Here is a 20,065-nt window from a genome sequence, read left to right as displayed (position 1 = left end):
CAACAGCCCGATCCTTCTCTTTATCGATATCTGCTGTCAGCGGAGAATCAGAGGAGAGTCAAGAGGCCCCTATACACATTATATGTTTGGCCAGTTCCACCAAAACCAGCGGCTTTGACCAATATATATCTAACGTGTATGGTCAGCTTAAGACCCCATTCACAGAAGCATCGTGGTTTCCACCATAAAATGAAACCCTGCTTAAGTACTGTACCGATCACACAATAGACACTGATGGTGCCTGACAGATCCCACTGACATACAACAGGGTCCATCGGGATTCCGTCGTGGTGTCAGTCTCTTTGACAGGAAGAATAGTGCTGCATGCTGCATGACAAATAGAAATATAATCTTACACCCCAAATGTGGTAATGATGCACAGACCTGTCTCACTGGTATTCCTGGCCATCTGAGTAAAGTGGATCTTCATGAGAACTACAAGTACCAGCAGCTTCATGGTGAATATAGGTATTGCAATCCCAAGTATGGGCCTGAGATCGAAGCTGGAAAAAAGAGAAGCTTTATGTAATAGTTCATAAATAAGCTGGGAGGTCCACTAATCCAGGAGAACTTTCTAGGGTCGGTGTAGAAACATAAGAGCTTTCATTCTGTAGACATTACATGGGATGTTTGGTTCAGATACTCTATTAGGACATTCTGAGTGATTAGAGAGGGGTCTAATTTGTACCTCCATTAATCACTTGGAGCAGAATGTGTCTACAATGTTCATTTCCCCTTCTAGAGGGCCCAGCTCATTCCTGTCATTGAGCACCATGTAATGCTTAATTTGCCCTATGGGGGTGCTGCAGCAAATTTGAACACTTGCTGCTGGGACTCACCATAGATTGCAGCTGGTAACTAAAGGGTCCCACTATGGAATGAACGGTCATTATCTTACAGTCAGGGGCCCCATCTAACAATAGAGAACAGTACAAAGCAGACGGACCCTTTACAGAGGTCTTTGTCAGCATGCACAAGGCCTTATTAGGTTTTGCAAGGAGCCTATTAGGACTTCAATAAGGTGCACAATAAGGTGTTGAACCTCTATTTGTACTTACCTCATGATAGATAATACTCCTGAATCCAGAGGTGCAGTGGAATCTGCGGAGGAGGGGAGATGGTTTATACATAACAAGGCCAGCTCGCCATTCTAGAGTCCTGTTATTCACCTACTGCAAGGTCAGACATTGACTTATAGGGAAGTCACCTTCCAATAGGTGGCACAGTAGAGGCATTGTACCATCTGTCATTTGCATACTTTTCCCCAGGAAGCTTTGCCTATATAACGCTTACACCAGTTGGAACTCCAAAGATAAACCAGGCCTCCCAAGAGCTCCCTACAACACCCCATTGGTTTCATATAAGATAGACTTGGATGGTGAATAGATGTAGGAATATTTGATAATCGGTTTGTCTTACCTGTGAAGAGGCCCAAAGACACGCATGACGACTTATCCTGATCCTTCAGGGCACATAGAGAAATCAGTTTTAAAAAAATTGCAAATGCAACAGAAACGACAACTGATTTCAGGGTCATTCATTTATGTGGAAAGGAATAGATAGGAGCGCAACAGTGAAGATTCCCTGCATCATTTATGGGGCCATATTCACTGCACAATGCAATGTAATAGGACATTTTCATGTAATGGTATCCAAGGAGGCGGCAGCATCAACGGTATAGAAATGGTAAAAAAAAAGGTTTTATTGCTCCATAAAATGGCCATTTTATGGAGCAATAAAATCATTTTTTACCATTTCTACACCATTGATGCTGCCGCCTCCTTGGATACCATTGCATTTACTTGGGGTTGGGTTCATGACCCCACAGGTGGCTTGGCATACACAGATTGGAACCTCTGCACTTAAGTGCATGTGTTAGGTGTGCTGAGGGACTTTCCTACTATTTCTAAGGACATTTTCATGTAACGCACATTATTATCCACTCACTCATCCCCAGAAAGGGGTTTTCTAGTAAATAAAAACAGCTTACAGCAGTCATTAGCCCGAGGTGTTATGAGAGGAGCAATTTAACCAGACTAACCCCATTGACTGGTAATCAGCAGTGACATCACTTTAGATGTATACACCACCACAATCAGAGGGTTAGGGTTAATTAGTGAAGTTTCTAAGATCTCCATTGACTGAAGACATTTGGGGACATGCAGAATAAAATATTGAGGTCCCATAAAACTGTAATGACTCTGTGGTCCAAGCCGCGAAGCATGGAAGTCAGGGGTGACTTTGGAGCTTAGGACATTGTGGAGGAACATTGGACATCTGAATGGGAGCAGAAACCACCATGATGGAGAAGAGTAATAATAGAAGACACTTGGACATGTGTCATAAATTCCATAAAATATTGGGCAGACCATCGGGTTTTCAGGTCACACAGAGGAAATCTCCAAAACGCTCACATGAAATGATGATTAGACAGCAAATAATATCACACGGCTCTCCTACCTTCTTCCACTTACTGGTGACCCGCACAAACACAGAGTAATTGCAGTTTGGGATGAGAGGAGCATTAAGGAAGCCGCCATAATGCTGGTTATCTCCCAGGGTTATCGACTCCGTAAGGTTGTGTGCAGAGAGCAGTGCCGCAGTGTACGGAGTCGTCGTTGAGTTGTAAGGCGTGTGAGTCACTTGTAGGCAGTCACTTGTGTTACTTCTCCAATCAGTAAAAACAATTATTTCATAATGACTGTGTATAGAAGAAAAGAATAGACATCAGTCACGAGTCAATAATCAATATCAGGTCAGCTGGACAGAGGGTTGTGATACTGAGCGGCACTGAGATACACTATCTTGACAAAAGTATTGGCCCCCTGCCAATCCTGTGCAGTCAGGTGATGTGTGAGAATTAAGGTCCTATTACACACAAAGATAATCTTTCAAATGGCCAAAAGATTGAAAGATTTAGCAATGCATTTGCATAAAGGGTTATTGGTTTAATGGCCATAACCACTTTATCATCTTCATTTACATGTTACAGGACCTTCAGGAGTTGTTTGCAGAGCTCAGCGCGTTTAAACACTCTCCCAGCTGTGTAAACAGCTGCCAGAAAATCCATTGTTCTCACGGCTAGTGTAAACAAGACACGAGGAGAACATTCTGCAGGCTTTTGAAAGAGGAACAAAATGCATTCAAATGGAAGGCACGTAAAATCAATAGTTCAAATGAAAAGTGCACGATGCCCACATTTACATGTAATGATTATCGCTCATTTTCGGGCCAGGTATAGAGCTGACAATGGGGTCTGGTGGTGGGATGTCACCAACTAATCAGTACGGGACATCACAGCACTTTCGGACCTTCCAGAGTCCACTGTTGGCCATGTTATTGGGGAATGGAAACCATCTGGTATGTGCGGTGCAGCCACATTCAGGGAAACCCCGTAAACTGACAGGATGTGGACAACAAAGCCTTGCATGAGATGGGAAGGCATCACACACACACATCATCTGCCCTCACTCAGGGGCTCTCACAGGATTTTGGAACATGCATTAGCACCAGAACCATCTGTAGAGAACGGCATGTGAAAGGTTACCAAGGACGAGTGGCTGCATGCAGCATCACAGCAGTGAATGCACAGAGGCAGTTGCGATGGTTCTTGGATCGTCATTCTTGGCCACTCTGGACTTAGTATCAACTAACAAACCAGACTTAATAATAGGGGTGCAGGTCAAAGTGACACTTGGGAAATAGTGACCACAATATAATTAATTTCCAGCTGTCATTCAATAGGAAGCCTTATCAGGGAGCAACAAAAAAATTAAACTTAAGTAAAGCAAAATTTGATGAGCTTAGAACTATTATCGGTAACATTAATTGGGACAACATCCTCAAAAATATCAGTACATAGGACAAATGGGAGAAGTTTAAAAGCATCCTAATCAGCTCATGTGAGCAGTTCATACCCTTTAAAAACAAAAGAATTACAAGAAGGAGGAAACCAATATGGCTCGACAAGACTGTAAGGGGGCAATAAATGAAAAAAAGAAAGTGTTTAAACTACTAAAACAAGAAGGCAGCGAAGAAGCGCTAAAATCATGCAGGGAAAAAAAACTAAATATGTAAGGAAAAGATCAAAATTGCTAAGGAGGAGGCAGAAAGACTGATCGCCAAAGAGAGCAAATACAACCCAAAACTATTCTTCAACTATATTAACAGCAAGGATTTGCACTGAGAGCGCTGGCCCTTTAACAAATGATGCAGGAGAAACCAAAGAAGACGATGGGGGGGGGGGGGGGGGCAATTTACTAAACAGTTTCTTTTCAAGTGTATTCATCAATGAAAAAGAAATGTCACACAAGATGCAGGGGACTAAAACGAACCCCCCGCTACATATCTCATACCTAACACAGGAGGAAGTGCAGAGTCGGTTAAAGAGGATTAAAATCAATCAATCCCCGGGCCCAGATAGAATACACCCAAGAGTTCTAAGGGAACTAAGTGATGTGATAGCTAGACCGCTATTTCTGATATTTATGAACACTATCGAAACTGGGGTTGTACCAATGGATTGCCAATGTGGTTCCAATATACAAAAAAAAGGGCCGGAAGAGAGCCTGGTAACTACAGGCCAGTAAGTCTCACTTCAATAACTGGAAAAATATTTGAGTGGTTTCTGAGAGACACCATCCTAGAATACCTCAAGGAGAATAACCATATAACCCGTTATCAGCACGGGTTCATGAGGGGGCGATCATGTCAGACCAATCTGATCAGCTTCTACGATGAAGTAAGTTCTAGGCTGGACCTGGGAGAGTCTATTGATCTTGTATATCTGGACTTCTCTAAAGCATTTGACATCGTGATGCATAATAGGCTAATATATAAAATGAGAAGCTCGGATTGGGTGAAAACGTGTGTAGTTGGGTAATGAATTGGCTCAGACCTAGAAAGCAGAGGGTGGTAATAAATGGTTCATACTCTGATTGGGCCCCCGTTGCTAGTGGGGGGCCACAGGGTTCAGTATTAGGCCTCATTCTGCTCAATATATTTATCAATGACCTGATAGAGGGGCTGCACAGCAAAATATCAATATTTACAGACAATACAAAATTATACAAGATATTACAAAAGAGGACAATGTACGGCTGCAAAAGGACCTAAATAAGCTTGGGCAGAAAAATGGCAAATGAAGTTTAATATTGATGAATGTAAGGTTCTGCACATGGGCAGGAGAAACGGATGTCACCAATATACACTAAATGCGGTACTGCTAGGGAAAAGTCATATGGAAAAGGACCTGAGGGTACTAGTGGATTGTAGATTTAACTGGAGCAATCAATGCCAGTTAGCTGCTGTAAAAGCTAATAAAGTCTTGGGGTGCAGTAAAAGAGGTATATGGGTGAGGGGCGAGGGACGAGAACATTATCCTCCCACTATATAAGGCACTTGTCAGGCCCCACATGGAATACTGCGCACAGTTCTGGACTCCACAGCTCAGGAAAGATGTTACCGTGCTTGAGGGGGTTCAAAGAAGGGCGACTAAACTAATAAACGAAATGAGAGGACTGGAATACCCAGAGAGGCATCAAAACTGGGATTATTCACCCCGGAAAAAAGACGGCCAATGGGCGATCAAATAACTCTGTATAAGTACATGAGGGGACCATACAAGGATCTCTCCAGGATCTGTTTATACCCAGGACTGCGACGGTAACAAGAGGGCATCTAGAGGAAAGCAGGTTTCATCACCAACACAGAAGGGGGTTCTTTATTGTAAGAGCAGTTAGACTGTGGAACTCTTGCCTGAGGACGGGGTGATGGCAGAATCCATAGAGGAGTTTAAGAGGGGACTAGATGTCTTTCTGGAGCGCTGTGATATTACAAGATATAGACATTAGGTGACCAGCGAGGTTGTTGTTTCGGGTCTTACATTTAGGTAGGAACTATCAAACGTTGATCCAGGAATTATTCTGACTGCCATTATGGAGTTGGGAAGGAATTTTTAGTGCTAATTGGCTTCTGCCTCATTGGGGTTTTTTGCCTTCCTCTGGATTAACAAGGGGGAGTGGGGGGTCAAAACAGGCTGAACTAGATGGACACTGTCTTCATTCAGCCTAACATACTATGTTACTATCTATGACTGGAAGCAAGCATTGTGAACAGCTGAATCACAGTACACCATCTTCCGATCGGATGGCCGCACTTGGATGTGGCAGTTGCCTGAAAAGCGTTTTCTATATGACTGCATCGTCCCAACAGTGAAGTTAGGAGGAGGTTCTGTTGTTGTGTGGGGGAGTTAGGACCATTTGTTGTAATAAAGTCCACCTTCAATGCCAATGGGTATAGAGACACTCTGGACAATTTGCTATTATTTACCCTGTGACAAAACTTTAGTACAGCTCCTACCAACAGGACTGAGCACCATGTCATACAGCATACAGTTTTGAGGAACAGAATGTCTACAAAGTTTAATGGCCAGCCCAAAGTCCATGTCTCAATCCCATTGAGCAGGACAAACCAGAACTCTGTATCTCTGCATGCCGAACATGCTGATCATCTTCCACATGACTATCTGAAGCTCTACTCAAGGAATGGAGGCAAATCCTTCTACACATCTGTAGAATTTGGCAGAAAGCATGTGTAGGAGGGTTACTGCAGTTATTGAGGCCAAAGGCTGCCCAACACCGAATTGACAAATTATAATAAAATCCAATTTCATCACCGTTGATACTAATACTTCTGTCAACATAGTGTATGTTGCTGACTCCAGGAATGACAGTGTTCTTGGCTCTCAGCTACCAGAAGAGGTATGGAAAACTTAGGCCCAGGAAGAGCCCGATTGTGACTGGGAGGTATGCTGGTGATGGTGGTGCACTGCACAACCACGCTGTTACATGAAACATCTTGGGAGGTGGTAAAAGGCAAGGTATGGTACGAATACTGAGAGTACAGATGGTGCAGATGTAGCTCAAATTTGAACTGTAGTTTGCCTATGAGACAGGTCTGAAGCCAGTCTGCCCGGGAGGTTGCAGTGATCTGGAAGGTGGAGAAGGCTTGGACATTGGTGGTAGTGGTGGTGAACTGGAGGCTGGTGCAGCTTGCTTGAGGAAATGTTGATGGTGGACTGGAGGTCAGAGGTGTGATGTGAGGACTGAGCAGATCTATGCACAGAGTCATCTGGTGAGTTGTGCCAGTCTCCTGAGGTTAGTGCTAGAACTGGTTTGCTCAGCAAGACCTAAAAAAATTTCCATTAGAGCAGTTAGTGAGCTAATGCAGTAACTGAATCTTAGACTCGAGCTATGGAGGTCTGGCCATGTAAGAGGGTGGTTTGCAGTGCTCTGTGTAGGCTGTCTCTGAAGCCATATGGGCTGGGTACATGGTCAGCCTGGGGGAGTGGGGGTGGGTCTGAGAGTCGCTAGGGTTGTGAAAAAGACTTCAGGTGGGAGGGAGCCAGGTGAACGTCACTGAGCTTATACTCTGGGGAGGCTGTAGATTGGTACAAGAGGGGACAGTAATAGAAGCCAGCGCAGTGGGGGACGGCTGTTGCTGAGGCCTGAATACCTAAAGGAGTGGTCTAGTTGGCTGAATCTCATAGTGCAGCAGACTAAGTGGAGTAGTTAGTGGAATGGATGGTGTAGTAGTGGCCCTTAGGAGTAGGGCCCAGGTTAGTAATGACCATCCACCAGTTACATGGGGGAATGTATATTCAAAGTGGAGGCCTGTGTGAAGTAACAAAACCCTGAACTGGGGCTCCTGTGGAGTTAACAGGGATCCATGTTAGAAAGTTGCACATTTGTGAAATGGGTTGGCTGACCAATAAAATGTATTACGTATCCACAGACTAGATGATAATTGTACAATCGCTGGGGATCCATGTGGATGAAGTGCTGGTCACCACGCGCACTACCACTCTATCCATTGTCTATGGGACTGATGGGGAAAGTAGAGCGTTGTACACCAATACAGTGAATGGAGCTGCACATGCAGGACCACAGCTTCAGGACCTGCTCCTCCCACCCAGTGACTGACAGCTATCCTTTCGTTAAGCCACTCCCCCTCTCCTATTCTGCCTGCAGATAACAGACCTGACTGCACACATTACTATATTACAAGTAATATACTCCTTGATATGGCGGACGCTTTGTCCAGCTGCTTCTCACCTGATTGGCCCGTGGACATCAGACACCGGCTGAAGCTGTAATGTGAAATCCTTCTTCACAACAGTTGGGATGGGAGGATCTGAAGAGAAAATGGACTGTCATACTCAAGGTCTACCGGGTCACCATCATCTACCGCCATGTACAAACCTGACATAGAAGTCATTTATAGTGTTAGTGAAATGAATATGACTCCATTTTCCCTATCCATCATATAGCATCCTCCTTCCATTTTGTATTATATAGTCTGTGTCGATGCTTTGTACTTTTCCTTTAACAGGATTTGCTTAAATGTATTGAAGAATGAAAAAGGGACCTCAGTGATTAGAACATTCTAAGGTCCTAGACTGAATGGCTCGGTTCGGGTTGTGACACTTTGTTCTCTCATTTCTCTCCAAACAACTTATTGTTAACCATTACTGTACTTTTGTGCTCTGAGAAGTCAATCATGTACGATTCTGCTGCGCCTGCATGCGTTTGGGTACACATATGTATACAGCTGTGTATATAGTTATATCAACCCCAAAAAGATAGTCTCAATACACAGATTACTGCCATAACTATATGTCAACTACTAATCACTGAGGCAGTCACAGAAGTCTATAGCAAAAATTTGTATATTGTGTATTGTCTTTTTGGGGTTGATATTCATATTAGTGTTTACACTTTATCAAATAATGGTAATAAATGAATTATAATTATTGCAGCCAAAGGTATCTCCCTCTATAAAATCTGCCGCCTGTCAATCAATAAAACCGATAACTTTTGATTACATCCAGTTGTGTTGTGGTGAAAGTAGTTTCCCGGGCTCGGCTATCCTCTAATTTAATTTGGACCTCAGAATCATACCGCATAGCAAATAGATTTATATTTGCACTAACAATAGTATATTCTAGAATGGGAGAATGACCTTCTCCGACCGGCGGCAGTCCAGATCTCATCACCTGTCAGTGCTGATGTACAGGACTCAACCACCTCCCACATGAATATATATTTATAGTTTTCATGTCCTCAGCCAATTACAGCAACATATTTTCTGGTTGGCTGTGAGGACAGGCAGACATGTGTCTAATCTGCCGTCCTCAGCCAATCATAGCAGAGCGTTCTCTGGTTGGCTGTGAGAGCAGGCAGGGGTGTGTCTATTCTCCTGTCCTCAACTAATCATAGCAGCATGTTTTCTGGTTGGCTGTGAGGGTAGGCAGAGGTGTGTCTATTCTCCTGTCCTCAGCCAATCACAGCAGCACTTTTTTTTACATGGATGTGAAATCAATGTACAGAAAAAGTCTGCACTGTATAGATTATGGCCCCAAAAGTAACAGTGCCCCCAATAGTAATAGTGCTCCCAGAAGTGCCAGCAAGAGCAATACTGCCCCTAGTAGTGACCCAAATTGTATAATTGCCCCCCAAAATGCTTCTGATAGCAGTGACCCAAATTGTATAATTGCCCCCCAAAATGCTTCTGATAGCAACAGCGCCTCCAGAAGTGGCCCCAATAGTAACATAGCTTCTACTGGTACCCCAGTAGCAATAGTGACCCCAGTAGTGCCCCAAATTATAATAGTGTCCCCAGAAGTGAACCAAATAGTAATAATGCCCCCAATAGTACAAGTGTCCTCATAAGTGCCCCTAATACTAACAGTGCCCTTAGTAGTAATAGTGCCCTAATAGTGGCCTTAATACTAACTGATCCGAGTAGTAGTAATGATGCTCCTAATAGTAACAATGCCCATTCTTTGCGGCCTACATGCCCTGATCTGGCGGACCGGCAGCAACCCCACACTATTCAGTATGCCACTCATGGTCTAGCTCCTGTCTGGCTGCCATTGTTGTAATCAGGATTACAACCCAGATTGTAGAACGGGAGCTGTCGCTCACACTAGCAAATGAATGCAGCCAAGTGGGGTGGAGGATGTCAGCATGACCACCATTGTACTGTGAGAGACGGGGGCTGCAGTGACAACCTTCATGTCCGTCCTCCATGTGGGATGATTATTACGATCATGTTTCTGTCACGCTTGCCATTGTTCTGTTTGTCCTGACTATAATACCAGTGGAGTCAAGAATTATCCCCACTCCAGTTATAGTAAGACTTCTGTTGGCCACACAGTTTACTTTGTCGGCCGCTGTCTCCCCAGTCGCTGCCCCGCAGGTTTGTTGTGTCTATTTGTCACTGCAGGAAAAATGGCTGCCCCACTTGTGATTTGCGCAAAAGAAGAGTAGGGAGCTGCAATAAGTTTTTTTGTGATCTGATGGTCTCTGGTGCCAATATATATCAAAGATTTTGTGCAGAGTATGGAGAATGTGTTTTGTTGGTTAGAGTTACTGGTTAGAGAAGTCTATGGAAGGTCGCACAAGTGTGGGTCCTGAAGGTGGAGGTGGACTGCCATCAATAACGGCTGATGAGAACAATCGAGCAAGTGAACTGATTCTGTTTGGTCGCCTGAAAGAAGTCCTAAGAGGATAAAAACCCATGTCTAATGATGAAGAGGTGAAGACAGCAGAGCATTCCTGGCTTGCGGCTCAGCCTAAATCATTTTTTTAATGAGAGAATACAAAAGCTTGGTGACAGATGGACAAAGTGTACTGGAAATCAGGGAGATTATGTCGAAAGACAATGTATTTGTCTTTTCTGAAAGTTGATTAAAATAAATTCTACACAACCAGAGTGCGGATAAGTTTTGACTCACCCTCGTACATTCCTGAAGCATTAAATCGGTATTCCCAGCACATGCTAAAATTCTAAAATCTAATGATCACAAACAAAAATGTATTTACACAAATGCACAGAGCATGGGAAACAAACAAGGGGAATTGGAACTCCTAAAGCAGGAAGAGAAATATGATCAGGAGGGGTAACATCTCTCCTTAGGGAGAATACCAAGAAGTTGTATGAGGAGACTTATAAGGCCATGCATGCTCCTCAAGATAATATGGAAATAAGGAAGATGGAACAACGCCACCTAGTAAATGGCAGCATTTCTTCAAATCAATGCTTGACCCTTTAGACAGGTCTGCAGAGCAATGATTGGGAATTGAAAACCAAGCCAGAATCCACACAGGTCACAGGCCTCTCACTAGCCAAGTCAGGATCCTACTGCACACCGATAAGGGGCAAAACCCCTGAAACAGCTGTCTGTGGATAGATTCTGGCTTGGCTTTCAATTCCCAATGGAAACGGTTGAAAAAGTAAGGGTGGCTGAGACCTTAGGAGGCAGTGATCATGATATCCTTGGATGTTGGATAAAAAGGGTAGGAAGACCTGAGAAGACTCAGACCTCAAGGTTGGATTTCAGAAAGGCAGATTTTAATGGACTCAGTAAGAGGATAGGAAGAATCCAATGGCTGGATGTTCTTAAGAACAGAAATGCCCAAGAAGGTTGGGAAATATTGCAAAATGAGATTCTCAAAGCACAATCATTACCAATCCCTAAAAGAACGAAAGAATGGGAAGCATTTAAAATGGCCAGGATGAATGAACACAGAACTTGTACACATGTTCAAGAGGAAGAAAAATCTGTTTATCAAATAGAAAGAGGGGGAATATCTAAAGAAGAATATAATGCGGTCTGCAGAAACTGTAGGGCAAGTGTCAGAAAAGCTAAAGCTGATAATGAATTGAGGCTTGCAACAGAGGCCAAAAACAATAAAAAGGGATTTTGGGGGTCAAAAGAAAAGTCAAAGATGATATTGGATGCTTACAGGATGAAAATGGTGAATTTGTTAAGAATGATGATGAGAAGGCTGTATTTTTAAATTACTATTTTGTATCTGTTTTCTCTCAGAAAGTTGATGTAACATCAGCTGATCTTCCTTGTGGTATTGGGGGAATACAAGAATGCAGACCATCTGTAAGCAGAGAGATGGTGAGGGAACACTTAGCTAACTTACATAAATTCAAGTCTCATGGTCAAGATGAATTACATCCTAGGATACTAAAGGAAGGAGCAGAGGTAATTGCAGAACCACTCGCCATAATCTGTGAAAATTCCTGGAGAACAGGAGAAGTCCAGAAGACTGGAAAAGGGCAAATGTTGTCCGGATCTTCAAAAAAAGGGAAGAAGGTGGATCCAGGAAACTGCAGGCCTGTGAACTTGACTTTTATGAGAAAGATCTCTGAACAAATGATTAAACAGCATGTATGCAAGTACTTGGATGAGAATGGAGTAATAACCAGAGCAAGCATTGGTTTGTAACAAACAAGTAATGCCAGATGAATCTAATTTCCTTCTATGATAGAATCACTGACTGGGTTGATCAGTAAAATGCAGTGGATATAGTATATATTGACCTTAGTGAAGCATTTTACAAAATATCTCATACTATACTTATTGAAAAAATGACCAGATGTGGGATTGACAAGGCAACTTGTTAGGACCGGCAGCTCTCGGGGTCTCCGCGTCCGCACCACCGGTCCTATCACCCGAGCTGATCGGGTACGGCGCAGGGGAGCTCCGGTCTTAGTGACCTCCCCGGGCCGTCGGGGTCCCGAACACTGGCTCCGGGCGCGTGCTCCTGTGCTCAGGGGGCGGCGCCTGGGTGGTCAGTTGCTGGAGATGCGGCCATGCAGTCCACGTTGCCATAACATCCTGACTAGAAGCATCTGCACTTGCTGCGGGATGTCTGGGATCTGCACTCGCTGCCTTTTGCCTGGGTCTGGCTGCTGACAGGCTCCCCGCCCCAATCAGCTGCTGGGGCGGGAGTTTCGACAGCATTTAAACGTGCCTGTTTCTCTCCAGCATTGCCAGTGTATGTTTGTCTCCAGGCTACACCCGCGTTATTGTGATCTGATCTCCCGTCATGACCCTCTGCTTTTGGGCCTGACTTTGACCTCGCCTAATCCCTAGTACAGCGTATTCTCCTGTTGCCGACTCGGACATCCTGACTTGCCTCTGTGTCTGTTTGTCTTGGTATTTGTTTGTAAGTCTGATCCCCTGCTCCGCTTCCCTAATGAGTATAGGGACCGTTGCCCAGTTGTCGCCCTGGGGCCTAGCCCAGGGGAGCAAGTAGGTAGGGACAGGGGTTGCTGGTAGCTTTTAGGGACATCCAGTACCCGGACCCCAATTCCTGACAGTTACACTGGCCAGTCCGGGTAAGACTTTTTTCCTCCGACTGGCTATGTTTACCGCTCCTATGGAGGCCCTGTCGGCCTTGGCAAACCAGGTCCAGGCCCTGACTAACCTGACACAGGACCTGACTTCCCGCTTGGAGCACCAGGAACAGGTGTTGGCTAAAGCTCAGGTTCAGCCTTCCCCGCTGCTGGCGACTTTCTCTGAGCCTCAGGCCACTCTGCCTAAATTTTTTTTCTGGGGAAAGGAAGCAGTTATTCTCGTTCCGGGAAGGCTGTAAACTGTTTTTTGATTTGCGACCCCACTCGTCTGGCACTGAGTACCAGAGGGTGGGCATCGTGATTTCCCGACTGAGAGGAGAACCTCAAAACTGGGCATTCTCCTTACCCCCTGACTCTCCCTCACGACAGTCTTTAGACACGTTTTTCTCTGCACTGGGTCAGATCTATGACGAACCTGACCGTGCTGCCTATGCTGTCGCCCAACAGTTGTCCTTGCGCCAGGGTCAGAAGGTGGCAGAAGATTATTGTTCCCAATTCAGACAGCACTGCACTGAGTCGGGGTGGAACGACTCAGCCCTCATGGACTTGTTCTTGACCGGTCTATCTGAAGACCTAAAGGATCTGCTGGTGGCCCAGCCGAAGCCTGGTACCCTGGAACAAGCAATGTCATTAGCCATCCGAGCGGACCGGCGCCTGAGGGCCAGATGATCGTCTCGGCCCAGTCTGGTCCATCTGGCCTCCCCGGCCACTTCTGCGGCAAAACCGACAACCTCACCTTCCCCCGCTGAACCCCTGGAACTGGGGACAATGTCACCTAAACAGTGAAGGGAATATCGGTTAAAGAAGAACCTTTGTTTTTATTGCGGAGAGTCTGGTCATCGCATCGCTACCTGCGGGAAAAACCTCGGAAAAACTTCCGCTCCTAGGCAGTTGTCAGGAGGACTGCCTAGGGGCTCAGGTACCCCCTGTTGTGTCTAAAATGTTCTTGCCCTGCACTTTGGAGTTCCATTCCTTCTCTCGTGCAGGACAAGCTTTTGTTGATTCTGGGGCAGCAGCAAACATTGTGAATTTTGATTTTGTTGCTCAGATTTCTGGTTCCTTGCTACGTTTAGAACCTCCTATTCAGGTTAAAGGGGTAGACTCCCCTCCCTTGCTTGCCAGCCTCGTCAATCTTGTTACCCCAGAGTTGACATTCACCATAGGAACCCTGCATACTGAGACTTGCACCTTCCTCGTTATAAAAGACTTGTCGGTGGACATAGTCTTAGGTCTCCCTTGGTTAAGGGAACACAATCCCATTATTTATTGGAACACGCTGGAGCTGGTCAAGTGGGGGTCCCACTGTACCAATCACATGAATCCAGTGGATCTGGATGCTTCTGTTTTGGAGGGGGTCGAGTTACCTGACTATATTGCTGAGTTTTCTGATGTTTTCTCCAAACAACTCTCTGAAGTATTGCCTCCTCATGGAGAATTTGATTATAAAATTGATCTGACCCCAGGTGCTAAACTCCTGAGGGGTCGGATCTACAACGTAGCTGTTCCTGAGAGGGAGTCCATGAAGGACTATATTCAAGACAGTTTGACCAAGGGATATATCATTACACCATGTGATATTCAGATGGATCCAGTTAAGGTGAAAGCTATCACGGAATGGGCTCAGCCTGTTACCCTAAAAGCCCTGCAGCGCTTCCTGGGGTTTGCTAATTATTATCGTAAGTTCATTAAGGACTTCTCCGTGGTGGCTAAGCCTTTAACGGATCTCACCAGAAAGGGGGCAGATGTGAGTAATTGGTCTCCAGATGCGCTTGCGGCCTTCACTACCCTGAAGGCTGCTTTCTCTTCAGCGCCCGTGCATATCCAACCTGATCTCTCTAGTCCGTTCGTGGTGGAGGTAGACGCTTCCGAGTTTGGAGTTGGAGTGGTACACTGTCCCAAGGTACCTCCACACTCACAAAACTTAGGCCTTGTGCCTACTTTTCCAGAAAATTCTCTTCCACAGAACGAAATTATGACGTAGGTAACTGGGAGTTACTAGCTATTAAATGGGCATTTGAGGAATGGAGACACTACCTGGAAGGAGCTCTCCATCAAATCACTGTACTTACAGACCACAAAAGCCTCATGTATCTAGACTCCGCTAAGAGGTTGACTCCGCTAATGCTCGACAAGCCCGCTGGGCCCTGTTCTTTTCACGGTTCAATTTTGTAGTGACTTACAGACCCGGCTCAAAGAATGTTAAAGCAGATGCCTTGTCTAGGAGTTTTGGTACCCCGGAACCTGCAGAATCTGAGCCAGAGAGTATTCTTCCCCTCGGGGTGGTTCTCGCTGCTGTCTCCTCTGACCTCTCACCCCTGATACATGCTGCTCAGCAATCTGCCCCTGAAGCCCTTCCGGAAGGCAAACTATTTGTCCCATTGTCCTTGAGGTTGAAGGTGCTAGAGGAGACGCATGCTTCTGTCCTAGCTCGGCACCCCGGTATCAGGGGTACTGGGGAATTACTGTCCAGAATTTATTGGTGGCCTCACTGGGCCCAAGATGTCCGGTCTTTTGTGATGGCATGTTTGGTTTGCGCCAGGGGGAAGAGTTTCAGGAGACGTTCTGAGGGTCCTCTTCTCCCTTTGCCCATTCCATCTAGGCCATGGTCCCAGCTGTCCATGTACTTTATAACTAATTTGCCTCCCTTGCTTGGGAACACTGTCATTTGGGTCATAGTCGATCATTTCACCAAGATGGCACATTTCGTTCCGCTAGGCAAACTACCTAATGCCAAAGTATTATCTGAAATATTTATCAAGGAGGTGGTTCAACTGCATGGGATTTCGGAGGATATTGTCTCGGACAGAGGGGTACAGTTTGTTGCTCGCTTCTGGCGAGCTTTCTGCAAAAACCTAAGTATCAATTTGTCCTTTTCATCGGCATTCCATCCTGAGTCCAATGGACAAACTGAACGCATGAATCAAGAATTGATCCTGTACCTGCGACTTTTTGTTTCTGAGAATCAGTTTCAGTGGACTAATTACTTATCTCTCGCCGAATTTGCATTCAATAATCATGTCAATTCGTCTTCCCAAGTCTCGCCGTTTTTCTGTAATTATGGTTTCCATCCTCGATTTGCATTCTCTACTCCTGTTTTGAACACTCCATCCGCTGATACCGCTATTGATGAACTGTGCACAGTTTGGGCCCAGGTTCGTAAGAACCTTCAGGGTTCCCAGGAGAAGGTACTTAGTGCATTTCTTATTAGACTGCCTATCACTGCACCTTTTGTGGTTGGGGAGCAAGTCTTATTGTCTTCTAAGACGTTGAGACTGAAGGTTCCGTCTTTAAAACTTGCACCACGGTTTATTGGTCCTTTTTCTATTTCGCAGGTTATTAACCCTCTGGCTTATAGATTGTCTCTTCCTGGCTCTTGGAAGATTCATAATGTTTTTCATAAAAGCTTGTTAAAAAGATATGTGACTCCAGTTTTGCCCACCCGTGACCCGCCCTCTCCTACACTTGTGCAAGGAGAATTAGAATTTGAGGTGGAGAGAATTGTTGACTCCAGGCGGTTTCGGGGCTCAATACTGTATCTGGTCCACTGGAGAGGGTTTGGCCCTGAGGAACGGATGTGGGTTCCTGCCAGAGATGTTATTCCACAAGGCCTTTCCTCTTAAACCCGCTCTGGGTCTTGGGGGGGGGGGTACTGTTAGGAGCGGCAGCTCTCGGGGTCTCCGCGTCCGCACCACCGGTCCCATCACCTGAGCTGATCGGGTACGGCGCAGGGGAGCTCCGGTCTTGGTGACCTTCCTGGGCCGTCGGGGTCCCGGACACTGGCTCAGAGCGCGTGCTCCTGTGCTCAGGGGGCGGCGCCTGGGTGGTCAGTTGCTGGAGATGTGGCCATGCAGTCCACGTTGCCATGACATCCTGACTAGCAGCATCTGCACTTGCTGCGGGATGTCTGGGATCTGCACTCGCTGCCTTTTGCCTGGGTCTGGCTGCTGGCAGGCTCCCCGCCCCAATCAGCTGCTGGGGCGGGAGTTCTGACAGCATTTAAACGTGCCTGTTTCTCTCCAGCATTGCCAGTGTATGTTTGTCTCCAGGCTACACCCGCGTTATTCTGATCTGATCTCCCATTGTGACCCTCTGCTTTTGACCTGACTTTGACCTCGCCTAATCCCTAGTACCGCATATTCTCCTGGACTTCCTGACTTGCCTCTGTGTCTGTTTGTCTCAGTATTTGTTTGTAAGTCTGACCCCCTGCTCGCTTCCCTAGTGAGTATAGGGACCGTCACCCAGTTGTCGCCCTGGGGACTAGCCCAGGAGGGCAAGTAGGTATGGACAGGGGTTGCGGGTAGCTTTTAGGGACATCCAGTACCTGGACCCCAGTTCCTGACACAACTGTTAGGTGGATTCACAACTGGCTGAGTGATCTAGTCAAAGAGTGGTCATAATAGGCTGCACATGCAATTGTAAGAATGTGTCGAGTGGGGTACCACAAGGCTCTGTTCTTGGCCCAGTGTTCACATTTTTATAAATGATCTGGAGGAGGAAATTGAGGGAAAACTGATGAAATTTGCCAACAATACAAAGCTAGGAGGGATAGCTAACACTAGGGAAGAGTGAGAGTATTCAAAAAGATCTAGAAAAGCTTGCACAGTGGTCGTCGACTAACAGAATGGTATTTAACAAGGAGACATGCAAAGTCCTACATCTGGGCAAGAAAAACGAAAAAGCACATACAGAATGGGAGAAATTGGACTAAGCAGCAGCACATGTGAAAAAGACTTGGGTATACTAATAGATCATAGACTGAACATGAGTCGACAATGTGATGCAGCAGCCAAAAAGGCAAACACAATTCTGGGATGTATTAAGAGAAGCATAGAGTCAAGATCACATGAGGTCATTATCCCCCTCTACTCTTCCTTAGTCAGATCTCATCCAGAATACTGTGGCCAGTTCTGGGCACCCCAATTCAAAAAAGACAGACAAGCTGGAGCAAGTTCAGAGAAGAGCTACTAGAATGGTGAGTGGTCTGCAAATCATGTCCTATGAGGAATGGTTAAAGGATCTGGGAATGTTTAGCAGAAGAAAAGGCTGAGAGGAGACTTAATAGCTGTCTACAAATATCTGAAGGGCTGTCACACTGCAGAGGAATCAGACCTATTCTCATCTGCACAAGGAAAGACTAGAAGCAATGGGATGAAACTGAAAGGGAGGAGACACAGATTAGATATTAGACAGTGAGGGGGATCAATGAGTGGAGCAGGTTACCACGGGAGGTGGTGAGTTATCCTTTAGTGGAAGTCTTCAGAGTCTGGACAGACATCTGTCTGGGAAGGTTTGGTGATCCTGCATGAAGCAGGGGCTTAGACCCGATGACCCTGGATGTCCCTTCCAACTCTACCATTCTAGGATTCTAATGTACATGATTACAATAAGTCATTTTGTAATAAGGTCACTGTGCCCAGTCTACCTACTTTCTTCATTTTCTATCTATGTCAAGTGACTCTCCGCTTTCTCTGACGTCTTGTCTGCATTTGCTGCTTTCTACCCTGTTCATAGTCTCCAACATCCTGTGAGCAGTGCATGATAGGAGGACAGGAAATCCAGAGCTGTATTGACCATATGCAGTTCAGACTCCTGGATGGCCGGGTCTGTCTGCTTTAGCAGCTTTCCCTGGCTCTCAGTGAGAGGTACGTTGGTGCTAGCAAGTTGTAGGGTCTATGAGTTGAGGGCAGAGGGAGACAAGCTCTATGCATACTGTAAATTGTAGGTCACAGTGTTGGGTTTTCTGTGGAAGTGTAGGGGAGATACTGTCCTGGACATCCACCTTAGTGTCCCCCTATCACGCTGTTTTGGTCCCTTCATGGACTATTCTTCCAGTTACTCACTAATTGGCCATTATTGGATTCAAATGCAAATGTGGGATACTAGCCTAACTAGATCTTCTTAAACATATTGGTGTGACTAACACCCCACTATAGACTCTCACTCTTACATCTCTCTTGTACAGTCAAACACAATCGTGAGGAAAGTTTCCACCATAACGTTGTTTGTTTGTCTTTGTCAGCCCTAAGTTTTAATATATTGAAAAAAAAAAAATTGGTCCTTTTTTATTGTCTACAACTGTGAAGGGCCTGAGATATAGGCGATAATACTGCCTCAGTGAATTACTAAGGTTTTGTGTAAGGGACCCTCTATATACACCTGTGTATATGTGTACGGCTTCTTCAGGACCTCTAATTCATGTGCTTACTGATGTTACTTCCAGTATGTTACATGTATGTACTGCTGCCATTTATACTCCTGTAAAGTTATTGGTATAACCCTATTTGGTATCTCTGTACACTTACTGATGTCATGTAATCTGAACAGTGCTTCTTGGTATATCTGTTTTATGTTCATTCTCCCCATGCTATGTGTTCTGTCACCTGTGCTTTCATCATTGAGACACATTCATAGCCGCCCGCGGAAGAGAGTGAGTGCATCGGATCATTATTACCTCCAATCGGGGTTTCCATGGTGATAGTTTTATACTCGCCGCCTCCTATGGACGTGAATCCTCGGAGATGCAATGTGTAGTTGGTCCCATGCTGCAGACTGATGTTGTATCGGGTCACATCGGGGGGGAACTGTTGGATTACGTCCAGGGAGAAGGAAGAATTGTAATCTCTCCGTGCCGTGATGTTCAGCTGCAAGAAGAAAAAGACAGAAAAGCTTTCCTAGTTTTTGTCTTATGAGACATCTTGTACATTTCATTCATGTAATTAGGTATTAGCGATAATGGAGTTGCTATCATAGTACAGAAGACTAAAGTGTGAGTCATCCTTAGAGGAGGTGTTGTCATAGCACAGGAGATCATAGTGGGGGTCATCTATAGAGGAGGTGTTGTCATCAT

General features: G+C 45.4%; 1 protein-coding gene across 1 annotated transcript in view; it reads right to left on the bottom strand.

The window, feature by feature from the left end:
- LOC136626866 (receptor-type tyrosine-protein phosphatase kappa-like) overlaps positions 1–19,843 on the bottom strand; it is a 35,394-nt gene extending 15,551 nt beyond the window's left edge. The window contains exons 1-6 of the mRNA XM_066601823.1: positions 19,670–19,843; positions 8,115–8,193; positions 2,461–2,701; positions 1,420–1,462; positions 1,059–1,101; positions 385–503 (exon numbers count right to left, since the gene is read on the bottom strand). Of these exons, the coding sequence (XP_066457920.1) occupies positions 385–503; positions 1,059–1,101; positions 1,420–1,462; positions 2,461–2,701; positions 8,115–8,193; positions 19,670–19,688 (544 nt within the window). The 5' untranslated portion in view covers positions 19,689–19,843. The remainder of the gene's footprint in view (positions 1–384; positions 504–1,058; positions 1,102–1,419; positions 1,463–2,460; positions 2,702–8,114; positions 8,194–19,669) is intronic.
- Positions 19,844–20,065: the final 222 nt, after the last annotated feature.

This window comes from Eleutherodactylus coqui, chromosome 5, assembly GCF_035609145.1.
Source record: "Eleutherodactylus coqui strain aEleCoq1 chromosome 5, aEleCoq1.hap1, whole genome shotgun sequence".
NCBI lineage: Eukaryota > Metazoa > Chordata > Amphibia > Anura > Eleutherodactylidae > Eleutherodactylus > Eleutherodactylus coqui.
This window is presented reverse-complemented; position numbering and strand designations above follow the sequence as displayed.